Raw genomic sequence first — 26705 nt, forward strand, 5'->3', positions numbered from 1 at the left:
GAACGATAATTGGTATCATTGGGTACCAAAGAGAAAAATCTTCTGTTTGCTTATTTTCTTTAATGATAGTGTATAAATGACAAGCTACTGATAAAACTAGTTTTATTTCATCCAAAACAGGGATGAAACAAATAATTAATAAAAACAAATACACCATACTCACCATTATCATTGACAAAGAAGCACGAGACATCTATGATGATCAGTATTACAAAGAGTGCTGCAACGACAACAGCGATCAAAAGTGAACTTGACAGAGGGGTCTTCTCATTGTGTAACATGTTAGTTTCCAATCCTGTAATTAAGAAATCAAGTATAGAAATTAATTATCAGAAAAGTAACATAACAGTCTATCAGAAATGTATAAACCCATAATAAATTAAATATTATTTACAGATATATGAATAATTATATACAATTGTGTGCACCAGTTAGTAGTGCGATACCAATCACCACTATTTGTTGAAATGCCAAGCTCTGTGAATGTTAATGTGCCGATTCCTCAGTAATAAGATGGGAAACATTGTTGAAAATATGATCCAATATCCTTACAGATTCCAATGTAAATGATATTAATACAACACTATCATAACAAATTTTATGTCCATTAATTATTTAAACATGCCATTGATAATTTTCTTAACAAGGAAAAGCTTACATAATACCCAGAGGAGTAAATAAAATAAAATAACAATATGAAACCATAACTTATTTCCATAATAAAAAAATATTTTACTAAGCTAATGAGCCTTACAAACCTAATTATTGTTGATGAGGACCCTTGTTATAATGTTGCTATGGAAAAGGAAATGGGCACCTTCTCAATAACAAGGAAGAAAAAGTAAAGAAAATTTAACAAAAGATATTTATGAGGAGAAGATAGTTAACCGTGGATAATATAAACGAGGAGAAGATGGTTGGGGGTCCGATCAGTGAATAAGACAAATAAGTAAAAACTTATTTATTAGTGCCACTTTAATAACAATAGTGTTAATAACGTAGAGAATAATGTAAAATAAAAAAAAATATTTAGCAAGATTTATAGCTAAAATATTGTGTAAAAAAGAGAAGAAAATATTTCTAACATAGCTAGACTATTTTTTTTTTAAGTATATCAGTTATTTTAAGTTATTTCCATCACTTTTGCTTCATATTCATGATTGCTGATGTAGTGGAAGTAACTTACAAAAATCAGTACACTGTCAGTTGACGATTTGGTATATTTTTCTTTTTCCTCTCCAATTAGTTTGCATTTATGATATTCTTATCAATAAGAACATTATGGAGACTTTTCATACGAATCGATGTCATGAAATGTACATAGTTGATTACTATCTGTTAACATTAGAAAAATCTTCTAATAAATCATTTGATTTAACTAATTAATATTTGAGTACTGTAATCAAGTAGATATAAATTACTGATTTTATGGCTGAATCCTATTTTGAATTTTTTATTTGGACTAAAATATTTCAAAAGAGGAGAGTTCTGTGAGCGCAGGGGAGGCTAAACCAAGGATAAGATCTCCTGATAACCTGTGAGTTTAATTCAAGAAGAAATTTGGATATAATTAATTCTCTCTCCTATAATTATTTAGGAAACGAAATATTTCATCATTGCACAGCTCTAAATTTGTATTTAAAATTAGTTAATTTTCGAATAGGTTCATTTTTACAATTGGAATTCACAGTTTACTATAATTGTACCACTGGAAAATATAAACTGTTCTATTATTCAATTATGATTTTAGGGAAAATTTTACTGGTCAAAATAACTCTTTCACAATTCTTTACCACATTTCTTTCAGCTTAAAAGCAGAATCCTGATATTTCTTCAGTTTTTCTATCCCGCTATTGGGAACATTAGCTTTTATAGACAGTGGAATATCAGTAATGATCGGTCTTTTATCGTGCACATGGGCTAATATTAACAAAAAAAATACAAGATGATAATAATAATTGAAAATATGAATGAACTTATAAAAATTAGATTGGGAACCAAAAATATTTTGCTGTACTTAAATAAGTTTTGAAAAGGTCTATATTTCAATGTATGCCAAATCATTACTGTCTATAACATGCTTTTGGTGCTTTTGTGCATTATAAATTATTTTGATATTATCTAAATTGTCAGAACACGCATTAAACCCCAATCATTCTTTTAACTTTGATCATACTACAATTCTTGTTATTGTCCCCAACCATAAAAAATGCCTCATTTCAGAATCCATTAATATAAATTTAACAGAGAATTCTGTCAATCATAAAGTCGATAAAGACTGCATCTACCTGACCTATCGATACATCTTAATCCTTATAAAATCCCCATAATTCTTCTTTTCTCTATGTTCTGCATTTCAGAAGCTCATTTTCCTGTTGTGTTTTATCTGGTTTTATTTTTTATATTTACTATCCATTCTTTTTCTTTTGTATTTATATATCTTATTTTTACTTTTACTATATTCATATGTTAATTCCAACTTGAGTGTACTTACATTAATTACTTTATTATTAATGTTTCTATAATATAATTAATATACCTGTGTACCCTTATTTATTTTGTATATTGTCTTTTCTTCATTATATTATATTTATTGTATCCATTTTTTTAACTTTATTACTTTTGTGTATGCAGAATCTCCTGTTTAGTGTCTATCAACCCCAAATTAAAGAGAGGTTTATTCAGCCAACAGTGACATTGTACAGGCCTATCATACCCTTTAAGGTTATCCTGTCTTTAAGTGGAAGTGTAGCACTTATCTCTCCATATGAACCTTCTAGAAACAGCTCAAAATGTGTCTTTTTCCTAATGTTGCTCTAATAGGACCTAAACTTGTGGTCTACAGCCAACTTAATTCATCTTTTTCATAGCCAAGGCTCATAGTACAGATGAATTCTGGTACAAAAGGTAGCTCTTGAAATAACTTAAAACAGTGTGTATTATTTCCTTTCATACATTCTCTCTTTAAAAAAAAAAAAACTTTTTTGTTAACATCTTAATTAGTCAAGGTTTCTTTCTTCCAAATAAAAAAATGTTTGTTGCTATCTTTTCTTTTCCTAACTTCTACAGTGAAAAAAAAAAATTAATAATCCAAATGGCATGTTGTTTTCAGAATAGAAGCTGATGATCTACATAGATTGAACACAACTTAATAATAATATTAACTGACACAAACAACCCATCAATGGATCTGGCCCACATCCAAAGCCTTGGTCAGTTGGCCTGATCCTATGATACAGTTGTCCAGTTCTGGATTTGTAGATTTCTCGAGTGAACAGAATCGGTCTTCTTACTTTTTTTGTCCTGTGCAATTATTTTATCATGAGGATCTTGGGAATCCTGGGATCATCCATCTGAGAGACATGGCCTGCCCAGCATAGCTGTCCGATCTTAATGAGCCTAACTACATCTGTCTTTTCAAGGAGTTTATACAGTTCTCAGTTCTTTCTTCAGCACCCTACAGTTCTGCCTTTTACAGGATCAAAGAATTTTTAAAGAATCCTCTGCTCAAAAGTCAGAAATTTTTCTTTATCTGGCTTGGTAGGAACCCAAGCTTTTGAACCGTACGTCAACACTGGGCATATTAGCATTCCATAAAGACTAATTTTAGTTTTTCTGCTAAGAAACTTGCTTCATAAATATTTCGAAAAGCCAAAGAAACATCGATTAGCAGCCATTATTCTTTTTCCTATTTCGATTGAACTTAACTTAAATGTTAGAAATACAGACTAACAATAATAGAAGGACATAATCCTTCTCATTCTTAAACACTTAATTAAGAAAATAAACCATAAAGTCAGTCCAAAATGTACATAATTTTTTTTAAATTAAGGTTTTTAAATTGACAAATCAAGCAGGCAATCCGTTTTCCAAGAACTAATTAGTGTAGTAATGTGAAAATGCTTAGACCCTTAAGCCGAGTACATGCTGGTTAAAGCGTAAAGGTGAAGTTAGAAGCAGAAGCTTAAGCAAAAGGTTACCATTAAAAATATTTAACTTGCAAAATTTAAGCAAAATCATATTTACCTAATACATAATCTGCTACAGTTATAAGTGAAGAAGTTTTGCTTTGGCCTAAACTCAGTTAAGCCATTCTTATTCTTAGTAATTAAAGTTATACAAATTTTTAAGAAAAGATAAAGTAAACCAAATACTTGGAATAATGTTATGATAAAGTTACAATAAATCAGTAATCAATATAAGCCTAAGCTCATAAATTTTCTCTCCAGAGAAAATTTGGTGTGCCACATCAGGATTTGAACTCGGTTCATTCAGCCATCATAACTCTACATGCAGTGTACCAAGGGACATTGTTATGGGAGAGAAAGGAGGATAGGAGAGTATTTCCTCTTTAATTGAAAAACCCAAAAAATTGAGAGTTACTTCGAACTGTTAAAATAGTGCTGAAAGAGGTACTCTGAATAACTTTAAAACACTACTCAGAGAGTTAAATTTTCTGAAATAACATTTGAAAAAAAATCAAATGAAATTTATTGAATTCTTCAGGAATATATCTTAAAATCAATTTGGGAATGATTAAACCTAAAATATCTGATCAATTAAATGGTCACATTAATCATTTATAAGATCTTGAAGGAAGGAAAATTGGTACCACTTCAATTGAACAAAGAACAAATGGAAAACTGACAATTTTATCTTCATTGCTTTAATGTTACAAAAGAAAACTTTTCTCTAAAGAATTGTGACTGATGAAAAAAAAATTAAATAATAATAAATATTATTATTACTATCCTTTATAGGTAAAATTTTTGATGCCTTTTGAAATACAATTTAAATTTGTGCTCTATAGGAAAAACCTCCTACACAGGATTAGAATGGAAAAACCTTCCACAACAAAAGGAGTTATTTTGAGGATTCGAAATGTAGAAAATCATGGCTTGTTCCAGGTCAACAATCAACTGCAATACCTAATTGCTTTGGAAGGAAAATAATGCTTTATTCTATTCTGGATTCTATCATTAATTTATTATTTAGGAATAAATTAAATAATGCAGTGTAAAACAATTTTCAACTATGGTATATAAATGACATGATTTCAATAGGGTAATTGAAAATATGGGGATTGTAAAGGCACGATTGTCCCAAAACGTTGTACAATGAAAAATATGGAATAGATTATATTCATCTTGGAAGTTTTTTCACCTCAACAATTTAAAAAAAAGCTTTATTCTATGTTCTACTGCTACCGACTACAAATAATCAAGTTAGAACACCTTGGTTGTGACACAACCAGAATGGGCCACAAGAAAAAACAAAAAGGATCTGGCCTGGGAAATATTACTCGCTCTATACCACCTTTTAAAGATCTCCACTAATTGTTCTTGTCATATATAACTTTTTTTAAATTTATATCCTAGTTAAAAAAAAAATTTTACAAACAACTTCTCTCTTTCACTTATATTTATAACTTAAAAACAGCTTTTTTTAAAAAGAGAATGGAAGTAATTTTGTCAAAGTATTTGGTTTACATATGTTAACATATTCTGACAATGAAGTATTTTGGTTATTTAAAATCTAAAAACTATTAGTATGCAAGAATGCATTTTTGAACTTTATTTCCAATAAGGTGGACATAATACTGAATCATTCCACTTCAACAGGAAAATATGAAGTAATTTTTTGAAACAGTTTATTATACTGTGAAACTTTGATATAAAAGACACACATGTGGAAGATAATCTTGTCCACTAAACAGAGGAGTCCATTAAGAAGGGGTATATGCATATATCTTAAGCTGAGAAATCTCCAAGTTATTAGACAAAAAAAAAATCATTCTCGTGACATTTTGTCTCGACCATCATTCATCAGAGTTGATGCTTTTTGTCCATTATGGAGAAATGAAAATAACTGATGGAAAAAAAATTGGTGTCCACGTCTGGAGTGGAGAAGTTTCATAATAAAGGAGTTCGAATGCATTAAATTTTTACTATTATTTGAATTATTAGCATACTGATGTAAAATTTAAAAAAATAAATAATTTGAAGTAAGGTCAATAATTTGTATTTTATTGGTCAGGACCTTAATAAAATTTCTCTTATACAGAGTTGTCCACTAAGAGGTTTCACAGTATAATATATTTTTAAAAAATTTCAACTAAGCAGATTGAAAAAGATCAATTATACAGACAAAGATCTTTTTAGATAACTTTCATAGATTAATTTGTTTTATTATGACATTTTTCAGTCTTTCGTACCATAAAAATATTTTAGGTTGAAGACAAATAATTTGAATTTTTAATAATTTTTATAAAACCAGAATCAGTCAAGATTTTTTTAGAAAATACACATATAGAAGTTCTTTTCCTATAATCTTGATTTCTTGGAAAATGCCAACAATAACAATAATAATCATTAGTAAATTCTTTAAATTAATAAAATTTTATCCATTTTAGTCTCAAAACATTTTTTATTTCTTCATAAGACTGACGTTTCGGCCATTCCTCTAGGACAATCTTAATACAATTTTAGAACCAGATCATTTAAACAACAACTTTATGCAGGCTATTCTGTCCAGGTAATTTATGAGTTCACAAATTATCATAATTAGTCAATTGTTCACATTAAATTAAAAATTAAAAGTATTTATCAGAGTCAACCTTCTTTTTTAAAATTTATCACAACAATATTTTCCTCTTTTGTTAAAATTTATCACAACAATATTTGTTAACAAAATTTTAACAAAGAAGGTTGACTGTGATAAATAATTTTAATTTTTAATTTAATATGAACAATTGACTAATTAGGGTAATTTGTGAATTCATAAATTACCTGGGCAGAATAGCCTGAATAAAGTTGTTTTTTAAATGATTTGGTTCTAAAATTGTATTAAGATTGTCCTTGAGGATAGTCAAATAGGCTAAACGTCGAACTTATAAAGATATAAAAAATGTTTTGAGACTAAAATGGATAACATTTTATTTATTTAAACAATATTAACCAGTCTCAAGAAAGTGTTAAGATTATAAATTGATAAATTCATTAACAATGAAATAAATCTATATAGATACATATTCCTAACATTGTTAAAATTTTATTTAGCAACTAATTATTAATCAGATTAAATACTGTTAATGGAAAAATTTTTATGATCATTAGAAATCATTGGTATAATATTTTATAACATTTGATAGCAGGTTTCTTCATGAAAAGTTTAATAATAATAATAAAATATTTATTATCTCAAACACAAATATACAGCTCAATAATCTTGGACCCACAAATATTTTCACTTATTTCAAAAATAATTCCTTTTAAGAATTTTGGTTTTTAAATTATAAATACTTTAAAAAATAAAAACCTAACCATTTATAAGTAATGATAAAAAACAAAACAAACATAATTTACTTAATTTAGTTATGGTTTAATAATATTTGATAATGAAAATTTAGTTAGAAAATCAATATCATTAATATATTTACAAAAAATAATTTTAAATTAATAAGATAAAAAAAAAAAAATTAAACATAGGTGAAGTAATATTTATTCTAAACTATTCTAAATGATTGGAATCGAACTTAACGAAAATACATATATACACTCATCATAAACATTAAGCATATACATGTCTATATTTTACACCCCTGAAATGATTAGATTACATTTACAATTGATTCTTTAACCATGCATATGTAGTAACCCCAAAACAACGTTTTAATTTAAAATAAAATTTAAAACATGTATCAAACACTTGCAAAGGATCGTCCCTCTTTACTTTTTCTGTGACTTTTGTCCTTCAAAAAAGAAAAGTCAGTCTCTTTGCTTTTTCTATGACTTTTATCCTTTAAAGAAGAATAGTCAGAAGAATTTATCCCTTCTGTAATAAATAATAACTTAAGGGCAGTGTAAACATTTTGCTGGGTCAAATCCGAATTGCTATCTTCAAGATTTATGTCATCAAAAGTGTTTATATTAACGTCATGATTTTATTAAAATACAAATTCCATTGACATTACTCTACAATCATATGCTTTTTCAGGAAAAAAAAATTCAGAAGCACCAAGTTCATCAGATTTCTTATTTTGAACAAGTATATTTTTGTTTTTCATATTTCTTTTAAATAACACAACTGATTTACATGATAATCGTTCCGTTTTATCCCTATAATGTTCCTTTGAAATTGTACAACTTATAATTTAGTAATTGTTCATTTTTATAAACAATGGCAGAATCTTAAATTAAATATTTTTATATTAACAACTTATTTTTACAATTTTTGTTGGTTAATTGCGATAAATGTTAAAATGTTTTAAGATGTGATTCTCGATAAAATTGTACAAACGAATTTTTAAAAATATACCAAAAGACAAAAAATGTAAGTTATCCAGCCCGTTCTTTTTAAAATGTTTTTATGAATAATATTAATGAATGAACCACTTAATATAATTTTTATCCATAGATCCTTTAGTAAATAAGATCATTTTAATTTACAATTCCTAACCTGTAAAATTAAAAAAAATATTTGAATCACTTCCAATGGTTTGAAAATTCTTTCGAAGGAATTGTTTTTAATATTTTCAGGAAATACTCTATTTTTAGAAACAATCTACCTCTCATGAGGATATGAAATCAGATTATTTGATTGGTTTGCTTATTTCAGATACATTTATGTAGCTGTGTAAATTTTAATCAGAAAAAAATATTTTCACTGAAAACTGACTTAAAGGAGAAAACTTATCCATTGATGATATCCTAGAAGAGACTGAGTTAAACTAGTTTTTCTTTCACTGTTTTATTATGTTATCTTAAATTTTTCACTTTCATTTTAATTCCTCTTTATTTTCCACATTATTATGTTACCAATGCTGTTTTAACCTTTGGTTAGGCACAAATAATCTGTGAGATGAAATACCTAGATTTTCGTTTGTCCACATACAAAAATAGAGTTAAAATTTCCCCAATTCACTGTTAATATTAGATGACAAGATTTTAATCTAATGAATGTGTTACGTTCAATTACGTAAGAATTTTTCATTTCCTAATTTTAAATTATATAACATTTCTATAATTTAATTGCAATAGTCATATATTTATGTTTTCACCCCTGATTTAATGATATTTATTATTATTTCCCATATAATATGTGAAATGAATTGAAAAGCCCAAATACAACCATTTTTGAGTTAAAAGTTCAATTTGTTAATTTTTATTTTGAGTCTATCTTGAATAAAAAAAATATATATTAATTAAAAATGATCTTTTAAATAAATATTTAAAACTAAAAATTATAATTTTTTTTTTTTCAGATAGTTGAAGTTTCCAGCAGATAAAATTAAATAAAAATAAAAATGAGGTTCAAGTTTTCTCAGAATTAAGATTTCAGAGACATTTGTGAACCAGTAACATGAAATAACAACAAACCAAATGCAGAGTGTAAAAACAAGGATTGTATATCATGTATTAGAAAACATGTTGTACAATGAAAACATGAGACCATTACTAAAACTTATAGAAATGATATTTTCTTATTCCTAGGTTTAAAATGGGTTTTTAACGGTGATTTATCGTGAAAAGTACTTCAAAAGAACTCCATAGAAATGGAAATTAAAATTAAGCTTTTCTCAAAATCTTAAAAAACGGATTTCATCTTTTTTCCACTGGACTTTTCAATTATGTTCATTCCTAAAACTGTATATAAAATACCCAATTATGTAAATTTTTGAAAATAAACGTATTCATGTACTGCTAAATTTTCACAATTTACAGTAAAGATGTTTCCTTGTATAATTATCATTATATTTCTTTTAAAAAATATATAATAATAAAATTAGAACTAAAGTCATAAAGGAAATCATCAATCAAAACGCCTATGGGGTTACTGCATATGACTGAATAGAACTACATGAATACATTTTATATTCTAACATTTAAATCATAATAAACAATAAGCTGTAAACTCATAAACAATAAGCTGTAAACTCACAAACAAGCAACATTTCAAGCTAAAAAATTTTAAAAAAACTTGTATTCACAGCCAGAGATGGGCAAAAATTAGGTATAGGTATAAAACTAATAACTAAAATTGCTATGGATACAACCCTTGTTCATGAATGAACCAATGATAAATAAATATTGTATACATGGCAATTTTAGCTATTAGTTTCATAGTTGCCCAACTCTGTTCACAGCATAAAGCTTTAGTAGAAAAGTACTGTAAAAAGCAAAATGAACAGATCTAAACACCATTAACAATGTTTACAACTGAGGTTTTCTAAACATGATGACTGACAGAGATTAGTGTACAATTAACTAAAACTTAGTATAGCATAAAAAATAAAATAAAATAATAATAAGAACGGATCACCTGCTTCTGTGTATGATCAATATTAATGTTTTACATAAATCTTTCAATTATCCAGTTAAATCGACTAAAATTGAATATTTTCTGATCCTTTGGAAATATTAGGTTTATAATGGAAATCGTTAATTCTAAAACATAAGTCTAGCCATGATATCAGAGATGAAACTAAAAAAATGGGATTTTTTATTTTATAATCACTTCTAGAACTTAAACCAACCCACTTCCAAACTGATTGAGAACTTGATATGACATTGTTTTATAAAAAATTACATTGAACCTACTTTTTACACAAGGATATAAATAAATGTTACTTAAATCTTATATCACAACTTAAAAAATTAAAATTATACTATTTGGAAATACACATCCTATAGTACCCATAATTTATAGGAAACTTCTCTATATATATTCATGTCTTGTCCTAACAGATTCAGAAAAACTGAAGAATTTTCCAAAAAAAAAAAAGTTTATTATGATAAAATATTTGAAATTATAGAAAAGTAGAAATAAACTAAACTACACAAACTTCAATAATAAAAATATAGAGAAAGAAAAAAATGTTTAAATAATACCGATAAAAATATTATGATCTGGCTTAAAATATAATGGATTCATAATTTATATCCAGTCGGTGAAAAATAACCGTAAAAACTAAATTTTATCAACACTAAATGATTATTCTATTTTTAGTTAAATATCCACTAAATGACTAAAACTTTTTAATGAAAATAATCATGATTGACATAAGAATTGCCAAGTATGAAAATTTGTGTAAAGTGGACGAGGCTGTTGATGTCGAAGAAGACTGGACACCAGGGTAGATTGCTGGCTGCATCCCATCTAGAGGAAAATTCAATTTAAAAAAAAAAAAAAGAAGAAAGTTTCATAATTATTTCCACTTTAGGCCGAACCTTTCATATTTCAAAATTGTGGAAATCATCCTAATTTATACTGAATCAATTCAAGTGTATCATTATAAATATGAAATAAACAAATCTAGAGAGTGAGATTAATAACTTAAATGTAACAAATAAAATTTATCCAAAAATATATAAAAGCATATTATATTATCTAAATTATCTCAAGTAATGTATGTATAATAATAAAAAAAATTGCTCAACTGGAATGTTGAAGAAATGAGAGCTTTTGTGCACTTAAACCTCAAAGCATAAATATTCATGTGCCTACTAAGCTAAAAAAAACATTAATGTGGTGCTGTTTTGGTTATTTGCCTTCCCATTTGACCACACCATGTTAGGCTAAGCTTGAATTATTCTTCGATGAATCACTAACTTAAAATAATTATAAAGAAATAAAATGCAAAAGGTTTAAAATTCTGTAAAAAAAAAAAAATCAAAGAATTATTAAAGCTATATGGAACATAAAATTTATAACTGTTACCAATTCATAATTCAATACCCAACCACATGGCATTAAAAAATATACAGAGTTTCACTTTATACATTCTCACTCCCATAACTTCTACCATTTTTGAAATTTTGATTAATTTTTAGTTGTCATAACAGTGGAATGTAACATCTTTTGTTATGGTTAAGTGAAGATGTAAATAAAAAAACTTTTATCTTAGGTGTTTTAGCAGTTTTCAAATGCATTGAACGATTCATTCGGAAACAGAAATTTTTGAGATCTAAGTAATAATGCCGCTACCAAAGTCTTCGTGTTTTTTGGATAAAAACTTCAAAAAATAGTTTTTATAGTTATTTTAAAATTTTAAATAAATGCTGTTTTACTTTTCTTTTTTTTGTTAAATAAACAACTAGTTATTTATAATACCTATTATTATGGATTTAGGGAGGGGGTGTCTCAGTGGTAAGGCACTGTGCTACTAATTCCAAAGACCCAGGTTTGAATTGAGCTACTGTAGTTGTGAGTTAACCCTGTAGGTTTGGGAGTCCTACTGGGACCCATCGAGCCTCTATAAAGTGGGTACCCTTAATTGGGGAAAAGTCTGGAAAAATTACATCCTTTTATAATTGTTCCAAAAGCAGTGCTTTCTTACAAAGTAATAAATTCCTGATTCTTCATGAGTTTTAGTGGTTCATATTATTATTATAAATTTAGAAAAGAAATTTTTTTTCCTTGTTGATTTTACTGTTAGTAATTTTTTTTCATTTTTAATGCAAGTATAAAGTAGAAAGTAATTAAACATTTAGGATATTTCATTGTCACACATGCTCACTCCTAATACTTCTACAGTTTTTGAAATTTTGTCATTACAGTGCAATGTAGTTTTCCTATGGCAATGTTCATTTTGAATCTTTTCCATTTCTTCTTTGGGACATTTAACTATGAAATTTTAAATGTACTTTTGTTTACACATTGTAGTAGAAAATGAAATTTTAAGATAAATTCAATTCTTTTTTCGTCTTGAAGGTGTAAAAAGCTAACAACTACATCAAATCTTTTAAGGTTTTTGACAATTTGAGTGTAAACTGCACTAAATAGAACAAATCTAAAGATCAACATTGTTTATAATCTAATTTCCTGTAATTATGGATTATCATTATTTCAGTTTCAAAATTCACCGATGATACTAAAATGGCTGCCACAAAGATGAAGCCTCAACAAATAAATGCCTTAATTGTGATGACGGATTCTTATAGGGAATCATGAAACGATTTTGTTATTTAGGTTTGTATAATTTCCCACATCAACAATTAAAAATGGTTGGGGGATTTTTGGCAACCATCTCTTCAGAATGCGCTAGATCAAAAAAATACCCAGTGAAATTTTAAAAAATTAAAAAATTACCCCAACTTGTTAGGAATTCCTGAATTAGGTTTGCTGGTAAAGGTTAGACAACACTACCCTAAAAAGATAGACCACATGTCACTGGTTTATCGTTCACTGTTATAACTGAGCGAATATCAAATCTAAATTCTAAAAATTGTTAATTTGGGGATTAACATGTATAGCGAATCACGCTTTAAAGATTGATAACAATCTAACCTATGTTGCAGGTATTCATTATGGTTAAGATGAAAAAGAAATAGTAGTTATACAAGAATAATTGAAGATGATTTCTCAATCAAGAAAGTAAATTTCAGCAGTTTACGAGGGTAATAAATCTCAATTAACTACAAAAACAAAATGATAAATTACATTTAGTAAAAAATAAATATAAAAAACTTAAGAATACTTTATTCCATCTTTTGAAGTAAAGAAATACTGTTTTGCGACTTGATGGAAGTGTTGCTAGAGGATTTCGAATGAGAATTTTGAAATTTATTTTTCTTAGGGCATTCCGAATCAGTATTTTGAAATTTACTTTTCCTAGAGAATTTTGAATCATTTTCCAATGAAGTGTTCCTAGAGGATTTTGAATCAGCACTTAGAAATTTAGTGTTCTCAGGACATTCTGAATCAGCACTTTGACATGAAGTGTTCTTGTAGGATTTAGAATCAGCATTTTGAAATGGAGGTTTCTCAGAGGATTTTGAAATATGGTCATTGTAATAATGTTTACATCCAGTATGCATAATCCGTTTCAATAATAAAACTAGGAAATAAAGCAGAATGAATGGTCCTCCTAAGGTTGCTACAGGTTTCATTAAAACCACTTTCAATAAAAGAGGGACTATTATTCCAAATGACATTTTTAAAATTGATTAATATAATTTTAAACTAAATCCAACATATGTTTTTATGATGATATAGCAAAACAAAAAGTATAAAGTGGTTTTAGAATATTACTTCCATGTTAAGGACTAAAATATTCATTTTTTGATGATAATAAATTTTCGATGAGAGTACCAAAACTTAGTAAGTCAATCAAAACTTGAAATGTTATTAAACAGCATACTTTTGTTTTTCCAAAATTTTTAAAGGAAAAACAGTTTTCTTAAATTTAAAATAAAAATTAATTTAATTATAATCTGAATTTGAAACTTCAGTTATACAAATAATCATTTCTTTAATGCTTTCAATAAAATCACAATATTATTCTGATTTTAATGATACAATATTTTTCTTAAAATCATCACCATATGTTTTAAATTTCATAATTAACACTATACCATATGTTATAATCAGTGCTGCTGATTTGCGGGTATTTACCCGATTTGCAGGTATTTTTCACTTTAGCGGGTGATTGTCGGGTATTCGCATGTTTTGGATAAAATGGATTTATGTTACATATAGGTCGTGTTGATATATAGGTAGTGTCGCACTAGTCCTTAAACTATTTTTTTATTTAATCATTAGAGTCTTTTTCTATTACCAACAAGTTACTATTTTTCCTTATATATTGAATTTTAGATATAGAAATTTCTTTTTGAGGTCTGGAATTGATTTATTTTTGAGGCATGGGATGAATATAATTTTTGGGCCTTGGGCTGATTTGTTTTTGGGGTCGGGGTTGGATTTATATTTGGGGCCTGGATCAGATTTATATTTGGGGCACAAGGCTGATTATTTTTAGGCTCGGGGCTGACAGTATTAAGTATTAAGTTTATGGGGGAATAGACAACTGTTACTTGTAATATGAATGATCATGCCATACTCAATGCTGATTACTGTCATGACTGTAAAACTATCATGACAATGAATTATGTCATGATTGTAACTATCAAATAACTAAACCATGGTAATGGTCAACACTTTTGTCACAATAACAGAAACTATACAATAGTTCACTGATAAGGCGTATAAATGTGATAGTTAACGTGAAAGTTTCTTCACTGACATTATTTGAACTATCAACTACCATGCCAGAGCTAGTTTGACAGTCAATCATGACTGTAACAATTATACAGCAACAGTCATAATGATTCTCCTAGAGCAGGTAAAGTGGCTGGTAATTGTCGGGGAAAACAGGTATTTTCAAGGCACTGAGCGGGTATTTTATGGTCAGGAGAATTGCCAGCACTAAGTTTTATTTATAATATTTCTTCTTTACTTGAGCAGGGGAACATCTGACAAAAAAAAAAGTTAGGGTTTTATTTTGAAATGAATGTGTGTTGGTGATATTATCATCAATCAATGAGGAAGCTATCTTTTTTTAAAAATACATCTTCCCACAGATTAGTTAAAAATTAAAATCATTTGTGTACTAACTAATAAAGTAATATCATTGAATAATGTAGATAAAAACAAAATAATAAGGACCATAATGATTGAATTTTATATATAAACGAATATTAAAAACTTTTTAGGGCCGGTTGTACCAACCTCTGGTAAAATAACGATTTTTCCAAAAATTTACTAAAACTCTGGTAACTTAGCGACCTGTTTCTGGTCTGAAGTTTTGCTAACCAGATTACCACAAACCTGAGATAATTGTTGGTAGATAGTGTTTTTTTTATCAATGAATCATAATTTATTAGAACAAATATTGAAATTATTTTTTCCTAACGCAACTAATTATTTGAGGTCTTTTTCATCTATCAAATCATCTATCTCAATCATATCCATTTTATTGATTTAGAACAGAAACGGAATAATACAATGCATCTTCCCTAGATAACAGATCCAACTGGAACTATGGAAGGTTCCTTGTATGGGATTACTTACTTAAAGGTAGATTTCCACTAAATCTCAGTTTAACTGGCTATCTTTGGCTGGTGAAGTTTACCGCCAGATTTGAAGGTTAACTTTTCTGGTGCAACAAATAATTATTGAGTTTATCCGAGATTTCACTAACTATAGTTTTGTAACTGTGATGGCGCAACTGGTACTTAATGACATCAAACTAGTAATGTTTGATTTATAAAGCTGTAACTTCCCAAAAGGTCTGATTTATATTAAGCAATATGCTTTAAATTTAGATTTGTATTTAATGGCCCTGTTCCACAGTGACAGTTTTCTGTCACGGTGGTTTTGTCACAATAGTGTAGCAGTATCATAATGCTTGTTTACATGTTGATACTAAACTAAACCTCACTCACAGTTTAACTAGGTGAAGGAATGATAAAAACTAATTACTAAATACAACAAAAAATATATATGAGGTTATAAAATGTGACAGTTCATAGCCAAAATGTCTGCATATGGCAGTTAATCCTGGTTGTGACAATTACTGTCAACTATCAGGCAAAATCTGATAGTGCGATAGTACTACATAACATTAAATGTCATAGTTTAATTAATTGTAGTGACTGGAACTGTTAAGGTAACTGTCATCTTAGAAATGGCCAATAAACCTTTTTTTTACAAACACTAATCAAAGAGGCTTCACAATATCTTATTGCCCAGGGCCCCACAAGATTCACTACTGCATGTGAATAGCAGGGTAAGTTCAATTTCTTATATTTTAAATAATGTTTTTCATACCTAATTATTTTCTCTTTCTTAGAGTCATGGACCCAGTAATATGGCTAATATAAGAAAGGGCACTAATGAATCATGGCCTAGAACTTAAAAACTTTAATTTCAAAATTTCAATTCTATTTTCTTGGCAATCCGATTTTTAGACTTAATCCTGTATTCACTGGTAACACAGACATAGGAATGATGTAATGACATTTTCATGATGAAAATCTTTTTCTAAGATCGATTCTTTAAGACAGAGCTCTCAAGAAAAAACAAATTCAAAATAATATGGTTCAAAGATCTAGATTAGAAAAAGAACAGCCAAGGTAAAAGCGAAATAGAGATTTAAAAAGACTCACCTCGAATTGTCCTGAGATAAATCTCTCCTGGAATGCTGTAGCCAATAGCGTTATGGGCTCGAAGTTCAATTTTGTAAAATGTGTCTGGTTGAAGATCTACAATAGTATATGACGTGAGTTCGGTGCTCTTCAAATCTTGTTCTTTGCAATCAGAATCTATGTTGACCCAGGCATTGTTTTCTCTTGTAACCTGAAAAAAAAAATTATTTAAGAATAGTTAATTTTCTAAAGTTTATTATTTTAGTTAACTAAGGCGTTAGGGCATGAAACATAGGAAAATTTCCCGACCTCTTTGATATTGCTGCTTTTTCTCAGAGAATTTTGATTTTAAATCAAAAATATGCACTTTTTCGTCATGATGAGTAATAATAATTATAATGAGGTGTAGGTAGGGTGTGGTCAGCAAAGAAACAACATAAATAATCTTTAGTCATTTTGTTTTTATAGCCCTGATGAAGACCTGAAAATGAGGTCGAAACGTCGGCATAAATGAATATTTTTTTGTTTATTTATGTTGTTTCTTTGCAGACCGCACCCTCCGATCATCTTCTCAAATGAATTAATAATAATTATAATGTAAGGTCAGGGGTTCACTACTTTGTAAGAAAGCACTGTTTTTAGAACATGTGGATTTGAACAGGGGTTTTAGGAGTTAGTAGCACAGCGTCTTAGACTGTGAGCTACCCTGCATCCTGTTATGATAAGTAAATTGATACAAAATAGATTAAATATTTCTGAACTTATTTTTCTTAAAATTTGAAATCCAAAAATTTAAAATATTTGATGAGTGACGAAGAAAAAACTTAAATCCAATGTGTTTTTCCAGTTTTCAAATACACTGAACGTTTCAATTGGAAGCAGACATTTTAAAGATCTGAGAAATGCTGCCGCTACCAGAGTCTTCATGTTTTTTTGATAAAAACTTCAAACGTTATTTTCGAATGATTTTTTTCGTATTTTAAATAAATGCTGTTTTGCTCTTCTTTTTTTGTTAAATAAACAACTTTACTTATAATTCCTTAGGTTGTTTATAATATCTATTATTATGGATTTAGAGAGAGGGTGGCTCAGCAGTAAGGCACTGTGCTACTAACTCTAAAGACCCAGGTTGAATCCAGCTATGTAAGATCATTTTTTATTCTGTTACTGTAGTTGTGAGTTAATCCTGTAGGCTTGGGAGTCCTACTGCTCATCGAGCCTCTATAAAATGGGTACCCTTAATTGGGAAAAATCTGATGGTTGAGCGTGATCTTGGAAAAATTATATCCTTGTATAATCCTTCCAAAAGCAGTGCTTCCTTAAAAGGTAATAAACTCTTGACCCTTCGTGAGTTTTAGCGGTTCACATTATTATTATCTATTTAGAAAAGAAACTTTTTTTTTTGCTTGTTGTTTTTCCTTGTTTTGTTTTTTAATGCAATTATAAAGTAGAAAATAATTACACATTTGGGATATTTCATTACACACTTTTCACTTATTAAAATTAGTTTTTCCCCATTTTTAAGGTTGTTTATTATATAAAAACTTCTTTTTATAAGAATTCAAGCCATTGCTCATAATCTAAGGAACTTTGATTGGAAAGATATGAATATATTAATATAAGTAAAAAAAAAAACATACCACACAAGATTTGATCTGGTATTCATCAATATATTCGCCATTATCAGCCGGTTTCTTCCACCTGAGGTCGAATTTGTTTGGGAAATTAGAAGTGATGAACTCCTCAGTAGGAGGAACATCGTTCAAGATGATAGGCTCTTCCGGAGAAGATCTTTTAGGCATTGTGCGCTGAATATCAGCACCCCAAGGTCCTAGACCTACTTCATTCTGGGCAGCGAATCTGAAGGAATATTGATCTTGAGGCTTCAAGTTTTCCAATATATAAGAGTTACCTGAACAGAAGGAACAAAGTTGGAATAAAACATCATCAATTTTAAAAAAAAATTCAGAATCCTTCATATATTTATTTTTTAAAAATAAGCTAATGAAATAATTTGTGTTATTTTAATTATTATGTAAAATCCTCGTACATAGCTACAGAGTTGAATATCTCAGTGATAGACATTTTTTAAATAATTGTATGTTATAAGTAATGTTGTGTTTAAATAATTTATGTTATAAATTTTAATTTATGTGTATATATGACAATATTTAAAAAATAAATAGATGAAATTGACAAAATGAGGTATGTTAGGTTAGTACATGAATACAGGGAACCCCAAAATGTAGTAGAACAAACATAGAATAGTGATAATATTCTAAATGGAAGTTTTTTCACCTCAACATCTCAATAAATTTGAAAATAATTTTAATGGAAAAATGTGAGGGAGTAAAAATTAAGCTACTAATAAGAAATAAATTTAACATGCTGACATCCCAACTTACTACAAAAGACTGATCTATGAGTGTAAGTCCCTTAATTCAGTGTTGTGTAGTTCTCTAAATTCTTCCATTAATTCATCCTTTTTTGGAGGGATAATAGTTTTGTAAATTCTAATTTTTAAGTTTTTGGATAGAAGGCGCGAGCTAAGCAGTTCGAATATTTAAATATAGGTTAAACCCTCATGTAAGTGGAGACAAAGTGATAAAAAAAAACTCAACCAATGTTTAGGAAAGATGGTAATTCTATTTCAACACAATAATATTATTTTACTATATTAGCTGCTTACCATCTTATTACTTAAGTTTTCTTTAAGAGCTTCAAGAATAATTAATAACAAAAATAAAACTCATTAGTTATTATTATTCTATATCATAACTCACCTACTGCCCAAGTTTTAACCTTTGCATCATTCCATCCAGTAGAAATATTTTTATACTGGACGACATAAGCAGAAATTGGCCTTCCTCCTGTACTGCTTGGCCTTGTGAAACTGAATGTGATTGTAGTTGCTGTAGAACAATAATAATAATTATTATTTCATTGTATTATCATTACTTATTAAAATTTTAACTTTTATTTTACTAACCAGTGATAACTTCAATTTTGGCACTGATTACTGCCGATGGTACACTTGCTTCCCTAAGAATAATCTCATGGTATTTGTCACCATGAATGTTCTTCGCCAGGCATTTGTAGGCACCGTAGAAAGCTCTATCTGTCGGTGTCACCTGTAGGTATTGATTCAGATAATATATACTGAACAGAAACAGATGTTTCTTAATTGATGAAAAAAAAGTTAATAACTGAAATAATATAACATCTTAATTAAAGTAAAAAATATCTGGGGTGTTCACTCATATGACATTCCTTACTGCATTAGCTTTTTATTCCCTAATAATGGTATCATTAAGAATTGGTGGTATTAGAGCAAGAGGTTTGATAAGTAAGCCTATTGGTAAGTTGTTCTCGATTAAAATCAAATTATTTCATAATTTATACACTTTTGTACCTCTATTTAATTTTGTATATTTTATTTTCTTCAACATATTATATTTATTGTATTCATTCTTATAATATTATTTCTTCTTCTTTTTTTTTTTTGTATTGTATAAGCTTTTACATTTTTTTCTCAATATTTCTCCCCCCTATTACGTATATTATCATTTTAAATTAAATTTTTGAAATATTTCTTTGATTTCTTAATATTCTTTACTTCAACATTATTTTCAAATGTAGCATATTTTAACCGTCAACCGCCCTACCACTCCCTCTCTTATTGTATTCATTCTTATAATTTTATTTCTTCTTCTTTTTTTTTTTCTATTGTATAAGCTTTTACGTTTTTATTCTCAATATTTCTCCCCCCTATTACGTATATTCCTTGGCTGCTTGCCATCTAGTGACAGGTATGATTCCTATCTTATTCATTATCTCTCTTTATTCTTGATTTTACTCTTATTCCTTTTTTCCATCTCTTGTATGTCTGTATCTATATATTTATTTTTTATCTATTATTATTTCCATTTCCTTTAATTGTCTGAAACCTATTGTTATCCTTATTTAATTTTAAACTTCACTATACAATTTTTTTAAATTCCTAATTGACATTCTTTATTTATTTTGACCCCATTTAATTGTCGATCTTCCATAAAAATTATTTGTTTTTATTTTTTTAGGTCTCTGTTTACACTTCCACCTTACATCCCTGATGAACTACAACATAGGTCAGAACGTCGGCAGAAAATAAATAAATAGTTATTATTTTTTCATCTTTGAGGGTGATTTCATTAACTTTCAAATGGTTTTTTTTTCATCACAACTTTTTCTCACCAACTCATTCTATTTATGAAAAGTTAAGGAGAAGACGTTTGGCAAGTTTCATTAAAATAGTTACACCTATAGCCAGCCACACATAGCTGCTTTGGTATTACACTATAAAGAAAAACAAGTTTTTTTTGGATCTTGCAGAGTTGCTATTCCAGACCAGAAGCCTGATTTTGAGCTAAAGCATCACGGATCGAAAAGCTGAAATGTTTTTCTCAGGTGTTTCTTCCTTATACGAAAGGTGAATTTCAGTATAAATAAATTAGTTCATTAACAATAACTATTACTTAGATTAATGTAATAGTTATTATAAGATTAATGTAAGTTAATACTAACACACAAAAGTAAGGAAATCTAGTTTGCCATATTTACAAATTTTTGTTAATCTTGTAATATATTTATTCATCAAAATACATTATAATTCATATCAATAGTAATGAGGTCTTAATTCCAGACCCTCTTTATACTTTTTCAGTTTTTGTGACTGCCAGAAGTCATTCTCATAATAAAGTTCAACAGGCAAACCATAAGATAATCTAGTTCAAGTACGCCTCATAAATGATTATTTAAGTTTAATTACAACCAGTTTTAAGTATGACTAGACTAATTCAGTTTTCATCCATTTTTCCACTAGGAATATTACAATCTACTGCCTTCAACAGCAGAAAATCTTTTCATTAAGTGTGCCTATTACTAAAATGTTTTTTATTTTTATTACATTTAAATTAAATAGAGAATAATAATTTATGTTGTTTCATATTTAAATTTTTTTTTAATTTTCAGGATTTTTTCAATATAAAAATACTACTCTTTGTCATAACAAACTTTTGGTTTTATCTAATTTAAGAGTGAAATTATTTCATGATAGCATATTATATAACAAACAAAGTTATATTACTTCAATTCAAAGCATTAATAAAGTTAAGATTAAATATGGCAGATACTCACAAGCAAGTTGCTGATAGGCCCATTGCCGATCTTGAGAAAGCTGCTGTCTTTTTCGATAGGCCTGTTGTTCAAGAACCAGGTGATGGTGGCATTTGGGATTGACTCAGCGATACAGGTAAGATTTACAGGCCTTCGGTCCCAAGACCAAGCTTCCTTCATTGGCGTGACTTCAAAAGAAGGAGCAAACTCCACAGTCAAATGGGCATTCTTAATATCTTCACCACCCTAAAACAATTTTCAAAATAACACAATAATCTGGATTAGAGGAGACATGTTTACAAAAAGATTGGAACAGAGATTTAATAGATATAAAATGAAATATCTCCTATCAGACATATTTCTAGAATCAACACTCAAAATAGCAATAAACAAATTTTTAAACAAATATGACTAAAATAAAATTAACTTGAATAAAAAATATTAATTGAATTTATAATTTATTAATTACAAAATACAGATTGAAATTATATAATTCTCTCATATCAATGATTATAAATAATTAATGTAAAATAAAATAATGTTTATCTGTTATCCTTCATAGTGGTTTGTTATGATTTAATCAATTAAAAAATATAAATTAATGTTTAGAAGAATTCAAAACAAGTATTACATGAAATTTTTGATTTTTTTTTTGTTTAATCTTGATTTCATGGTAACCGGTTGGATTTAAACTTGAAGATTTTGACAGCCATTCACTTCTAAACAATATGATACTGAAATATAAAGAAATAAGGAGGTCAATAGCAGCCGAAAAACATTTCATCATTGTTTTGGCAAAATTACTGATGAAAACTCCAACAAATGGAAGAATATAATCTAGGCAGATATAATTGAGAAATGGAGCCAATGATGGGTGACAACCCTGAAAGGGACCATACTAAGAAAATACTTCTCAACCGTACAATTAAAACTACTGTTGAAATGGATCCTCTTGGACTACTACGTTTCACAAGCATGTGGTCACAATCTGCATTGTACTCCAGACTATAAGGTCCATGACAATGAAAACCATGGTAATTTATGTCTTCATTGAGGGGGTTTCCTTGATTGGTGAATGAGTAAATTTCCTGAGGTGTAAGGAGTGAATTTACGGCTGAAAGATGGCAGTGGATCCAGCCTATTACAACCTTGGAGCCCAAAGGACTAGAAGAGGATTAATACAAGAAGGACTGCCAGAAGATGGGAGCCATCCTCAGAAAATGAAGCGTGCCCTGCTCATGGTTAGACATATACTGTTTCATTAGCAGTAGTATGTTGTTATACAGTAATATATAATATACTACTGCTGTAAACACCTATATGGCCAGAAGACATGGGAAGGTGGATAAATAAATAATATTTCATAATTGTTGAGATAATCTTAATAATGTACCTTGTTCGATGCGATACAAGCATAGAGTCCATCATCAGGTCTTTCTAGCGAGGAGATCGTCAAAACACCAGCCTTCTGTCCCTTTTCCCTTTCTTGCAGCTGTACTGATATCCTTTCATCATCTGGTTGGAGACCGTTAATCATCTTTTTGGGTGAGCTGAGTTTTCTGATGGTGAAAATTAGAACTTATATTAATTTTAATTATCTAAGGATTTTAACAATAATGGACTACAGATAGATAGATAAATATCTTAATTTATTAATGGGATTTCCTCATTTTTGGTATAATGTGGGTTGTTTTTAGCTCTACAATAGACAATACAAGAATATAATGCTACATACTACAACTGATATTGGCTTACAAAAGAATAAATACGAGAAAGAAAAATTAAAAAAAAAAAAATATAGGCATAGATTATATAAAAATATAATCACTTTTAATATAGTAAAATAATGTCATTTAAGCTTGGCTACCTCATAAATCTAAAAAAAGCTTTATCAAATTAAAAAAAATGAATTCTTCATTCTAGGATATATTTAAAGAATTGTCAAAGCTAGAAAAATTCATATAAGAATCCTACAAAAGGATGGTTGAGATGAGATGTCTTTAGAAGATTTTTTAAAGTATTAAAATTGTATTGTTGATTTTTTTTATGTTACTAGGTATCACATCTTAAGAGGGCCGTGACGGCCATGCAAGTTGGGGCGTAGGTCCCAGAGCGCTTGGTTCGGAACGCTGTGGGTTTGATTCCCACGTGGTGTAGTTAATATTTATTTTTTGGTGGTACAAAAAAATGAATCTTGACACTCCCACCTTGGTTAGTACACAACGACAACTCTGGTGGCCACCAGGGGTTGGCAAAAAGGACCATGAGGCCCACTTGCCGGACTTGTTCCTCCCACCGAATACCAATACCAATCACATCTTAAGCGATAATATGTAGGTTTAAGCTAATATAAACTTAAAATATACATAATTATGTATGTATAGAGAAATAATATATGTATTTACCTTCACAAGGATTATACATAGATAGCATTTTATAAATTTTTTTTAGGAACACGTATGCATAATGAACATTCTAAGGTATAGAGAAACCAGAAGTTATTAATATAAAAAGGTAATATGAAATGTATCTATTGAATTGAGAATTATATCTAATTTATCAATTCTGAACAGTAAAAATAAATTTCAATTTCTTGAGACAAAGTAATTATTTATTAAATAAATCAAAACTTGTATCCTTTTTTGTCTCAACACTTTATTTTTCAACACTCCAACGTTTCGGCCATTTCAGACATCCTCAAGGACATCTTCAATTATAAATTCTTTCTCAAATTAAATTTATAATTACTTTTGCAGGCTATTCTGCCTAGGTCATTCATTAATTATAAGTTACAAACCTATTTAAAAAGTCAATTATTAGAGAGTCATATTTATTATTAATAAGCTTACCTAAGCTTAAGTTTAGTTACCTATTTTTTTAAAAATTTAAAATCATAAATATCTAATTCTTCTTATATAAAATTATCCACACAAAATCACTACCATATACAGAAACCATTTATCTGGTTTGTGATTAAATGGTTTGTGTATATGGTAGTGATTTTATGTGGATAATTTTATATAAGAAGAATTAGATATTTATGATTTTAAATTAAAAAAACATAGGTAACTAAAATTAAGCTTAGGTAAGCTTATTAATAATAAATATGACTCTCTAATAATTGACTTTTTAAATAGGTTTGTAACTTATTAATAATATAAATAAATAATAATAATTATTGAATGACCTAGGCAGAATAGCCTGCAAAAGTAATTCTAAATTTAATGTGAGGAAGAATTTATAATTGAATATGTCCTTGAGGATGGCTAAAATGGCCGAAACGTTGGGCTGGTGAAAAATAAAAAGTGTTGAGACAAAAATGGATACAAGTTTTGATTTATTTAATAATTAAAAATAAAATTTATTCTCCTGTATATTTTAAGCTGGAAAAATAAATAGTATGATTTTTGTGGATTGAAGATTTGGACTTAGTCTTGATTGAGAGTTTGATTGGAAATTTACTAGATTAGCTCACTTAATGTTTAACTGAATAAATTAATTTAATTGAATTAAAGACAATTCTTCGCTGAGTTAGTTATGTGAATTCCATTCAGCTTAGATCATAATTTACACCTCTTTCTAATTATAGAAATTTTTTGAGTTTTCAGGCTTTTTAAATTATTTTTCTGAAAGTGAAACACTTTGCTGTTATAATCCATAATACAGGAGATACGTAACATACCTGAAAGAGATGACAGGAGGAGGATTACCAGTCGCTCTACACTCGATGACTGCCTCTTTGCCAGTGCTCAATGACATGTTGTTCAATTCTACGATTTGAGGTTTAACAATAACAGTCAGATGGACATTTTGTTCAACCATTCCAGCACCGTTGTTAGCAATACATTTGAAATCGCCATTGTCCTCCCTGGAAACCTTTAATATGGAAAGTTGTCCAGTGATTTCATTGACGCCAAATCTATCCGAGAAGGTGGCCAGGTTCTTGCCAGTTGAAGCCTTGATCCAAGTGTAAGTTGGAGGAGGCTTTCCGTCAGCTTGGCAAGCCATTGAAGTTGCCTCACCTTCTACAGCCTCCAATTTTGTCATCATGTCGCCGATCATTTTTGGTGGAGTGTGGACCTAGACATTTTTCTTCTGTTAGAAAATTTTCTGATAGCACAATATAGCAAGAAAATATAGTTAAATTTCAAATAAAGATAATTGAAAAGATGAGACAGAAAAACAATAAGTTTATAAAAGAAAAATATTCATTGTTACCAGAACATTCTTTAAATGAATCATTATGAACAATCATTGTGGCATAAAGTCCACAGGGAAATCAAAAATGTGGTTGTCTAAAATCTATTGTAATGGACGAGACAAAAGAATTGGTGATGGTAGTGCATGCACATAAGTTTGCGAGCAGCGAGGGAGAGATACGTCATACATTTTTTAATGTTTTAATTGATGGACATTGATTTGGAGTCTGGTGTGTTGTTGGTTTTCTGATAGCTGAGATGAAAAACTGTGAATTTGGAAGTGATCTTTCTCTCTCTGTCACAAGTGCAAATTTGTATGTGACATTGTTCACTTTTGGTCAAGGATATACGATTTTGTGTATTTTATTTTTAGGTTAGATCATAAGTTAGGAATAAGCATATATATACTACTACTATTAACAACTTA

The 26705-nt window shown here is 28.6% G+C and overlaps 1 protein-coding gene and 1 long non-coding RNA gene across 4 annotated transcripts in view; one reads left to right on the top strand and one right to left on the bottom strand.

Moving 5' to 3' along the window:
* Fas2 (fasciclin 2) overlaps positions 1 to 26705 on the bottom strand; it is a 64756-nt gene that overhangs the window by 13804 nt on the left and 24247 nt on the right. For 2 of the 3 annotated variants that reach the window (XM_014422165.3, XM_067046472.1), the window contains exons 6-13: positions 25762 to 26159; positions 23473 to 23638; positions 22101 to 22325; positions 19915 to 20056; positions 19709 to 19837; positions 18566 to 18837; positions 16947 to 17136; positions 164 to 295 (exon numbers count right to left, since the gene is read on the bottom strand). In XM_014422165.3, the coding sequence (XP_014277651.1) occupies positions 164 to 295; positions 16947 to 17136; positions 18566 to 18837; positions 19709 to 19837; positions 19915 to 20056; positions 22101 to 22325; positions 23473 to 23638; positions 25762 to 26159 (1654 nt within the window). Of the gene's footprint in view, positions 1 to 163; positions 296 to 7212; positions 11158 to 16946; positions 17137 to 18565; positions 18838 to 19708; positions 19838 to 19914; positions 20057 to 22100; positions 22326 to 23472; positions 23639 to 25761; positions 26160 to 26705 lie in introns of those variants that run through there. The other variant, XM_014422166.3, reaches the window with a different exon arrangement.
* Positions 12833 to 21066, top strand: LOC136795543 (uncharacterized). Its single transcript, XR_010843168.1, has 3 exons — positions 12833 to 12969; positions 13299 to 13397; positions 21005 to 21066. It is a non-coding gene; the product is annotated as an uncharacterized lncRNA (long non-coding RNA).

The sequence above is a fragment of the Halyomorpha halys genome, unplaced genomic scaffold (assembly GCF_000696795.3).
Source record: "Halyomorpha halys isolate HHAL.00 unplaced genomic scaffold, Hhal_1.1 Scaffold361.1, whole genome shotgun sequence".
Taxonomy (NCBI): Eukaryota; Metazoa; Arthropoda; class Insecta; order Hemiptera; family Pentatomidae; genus Halyomorpha; species Halyomorpha halys.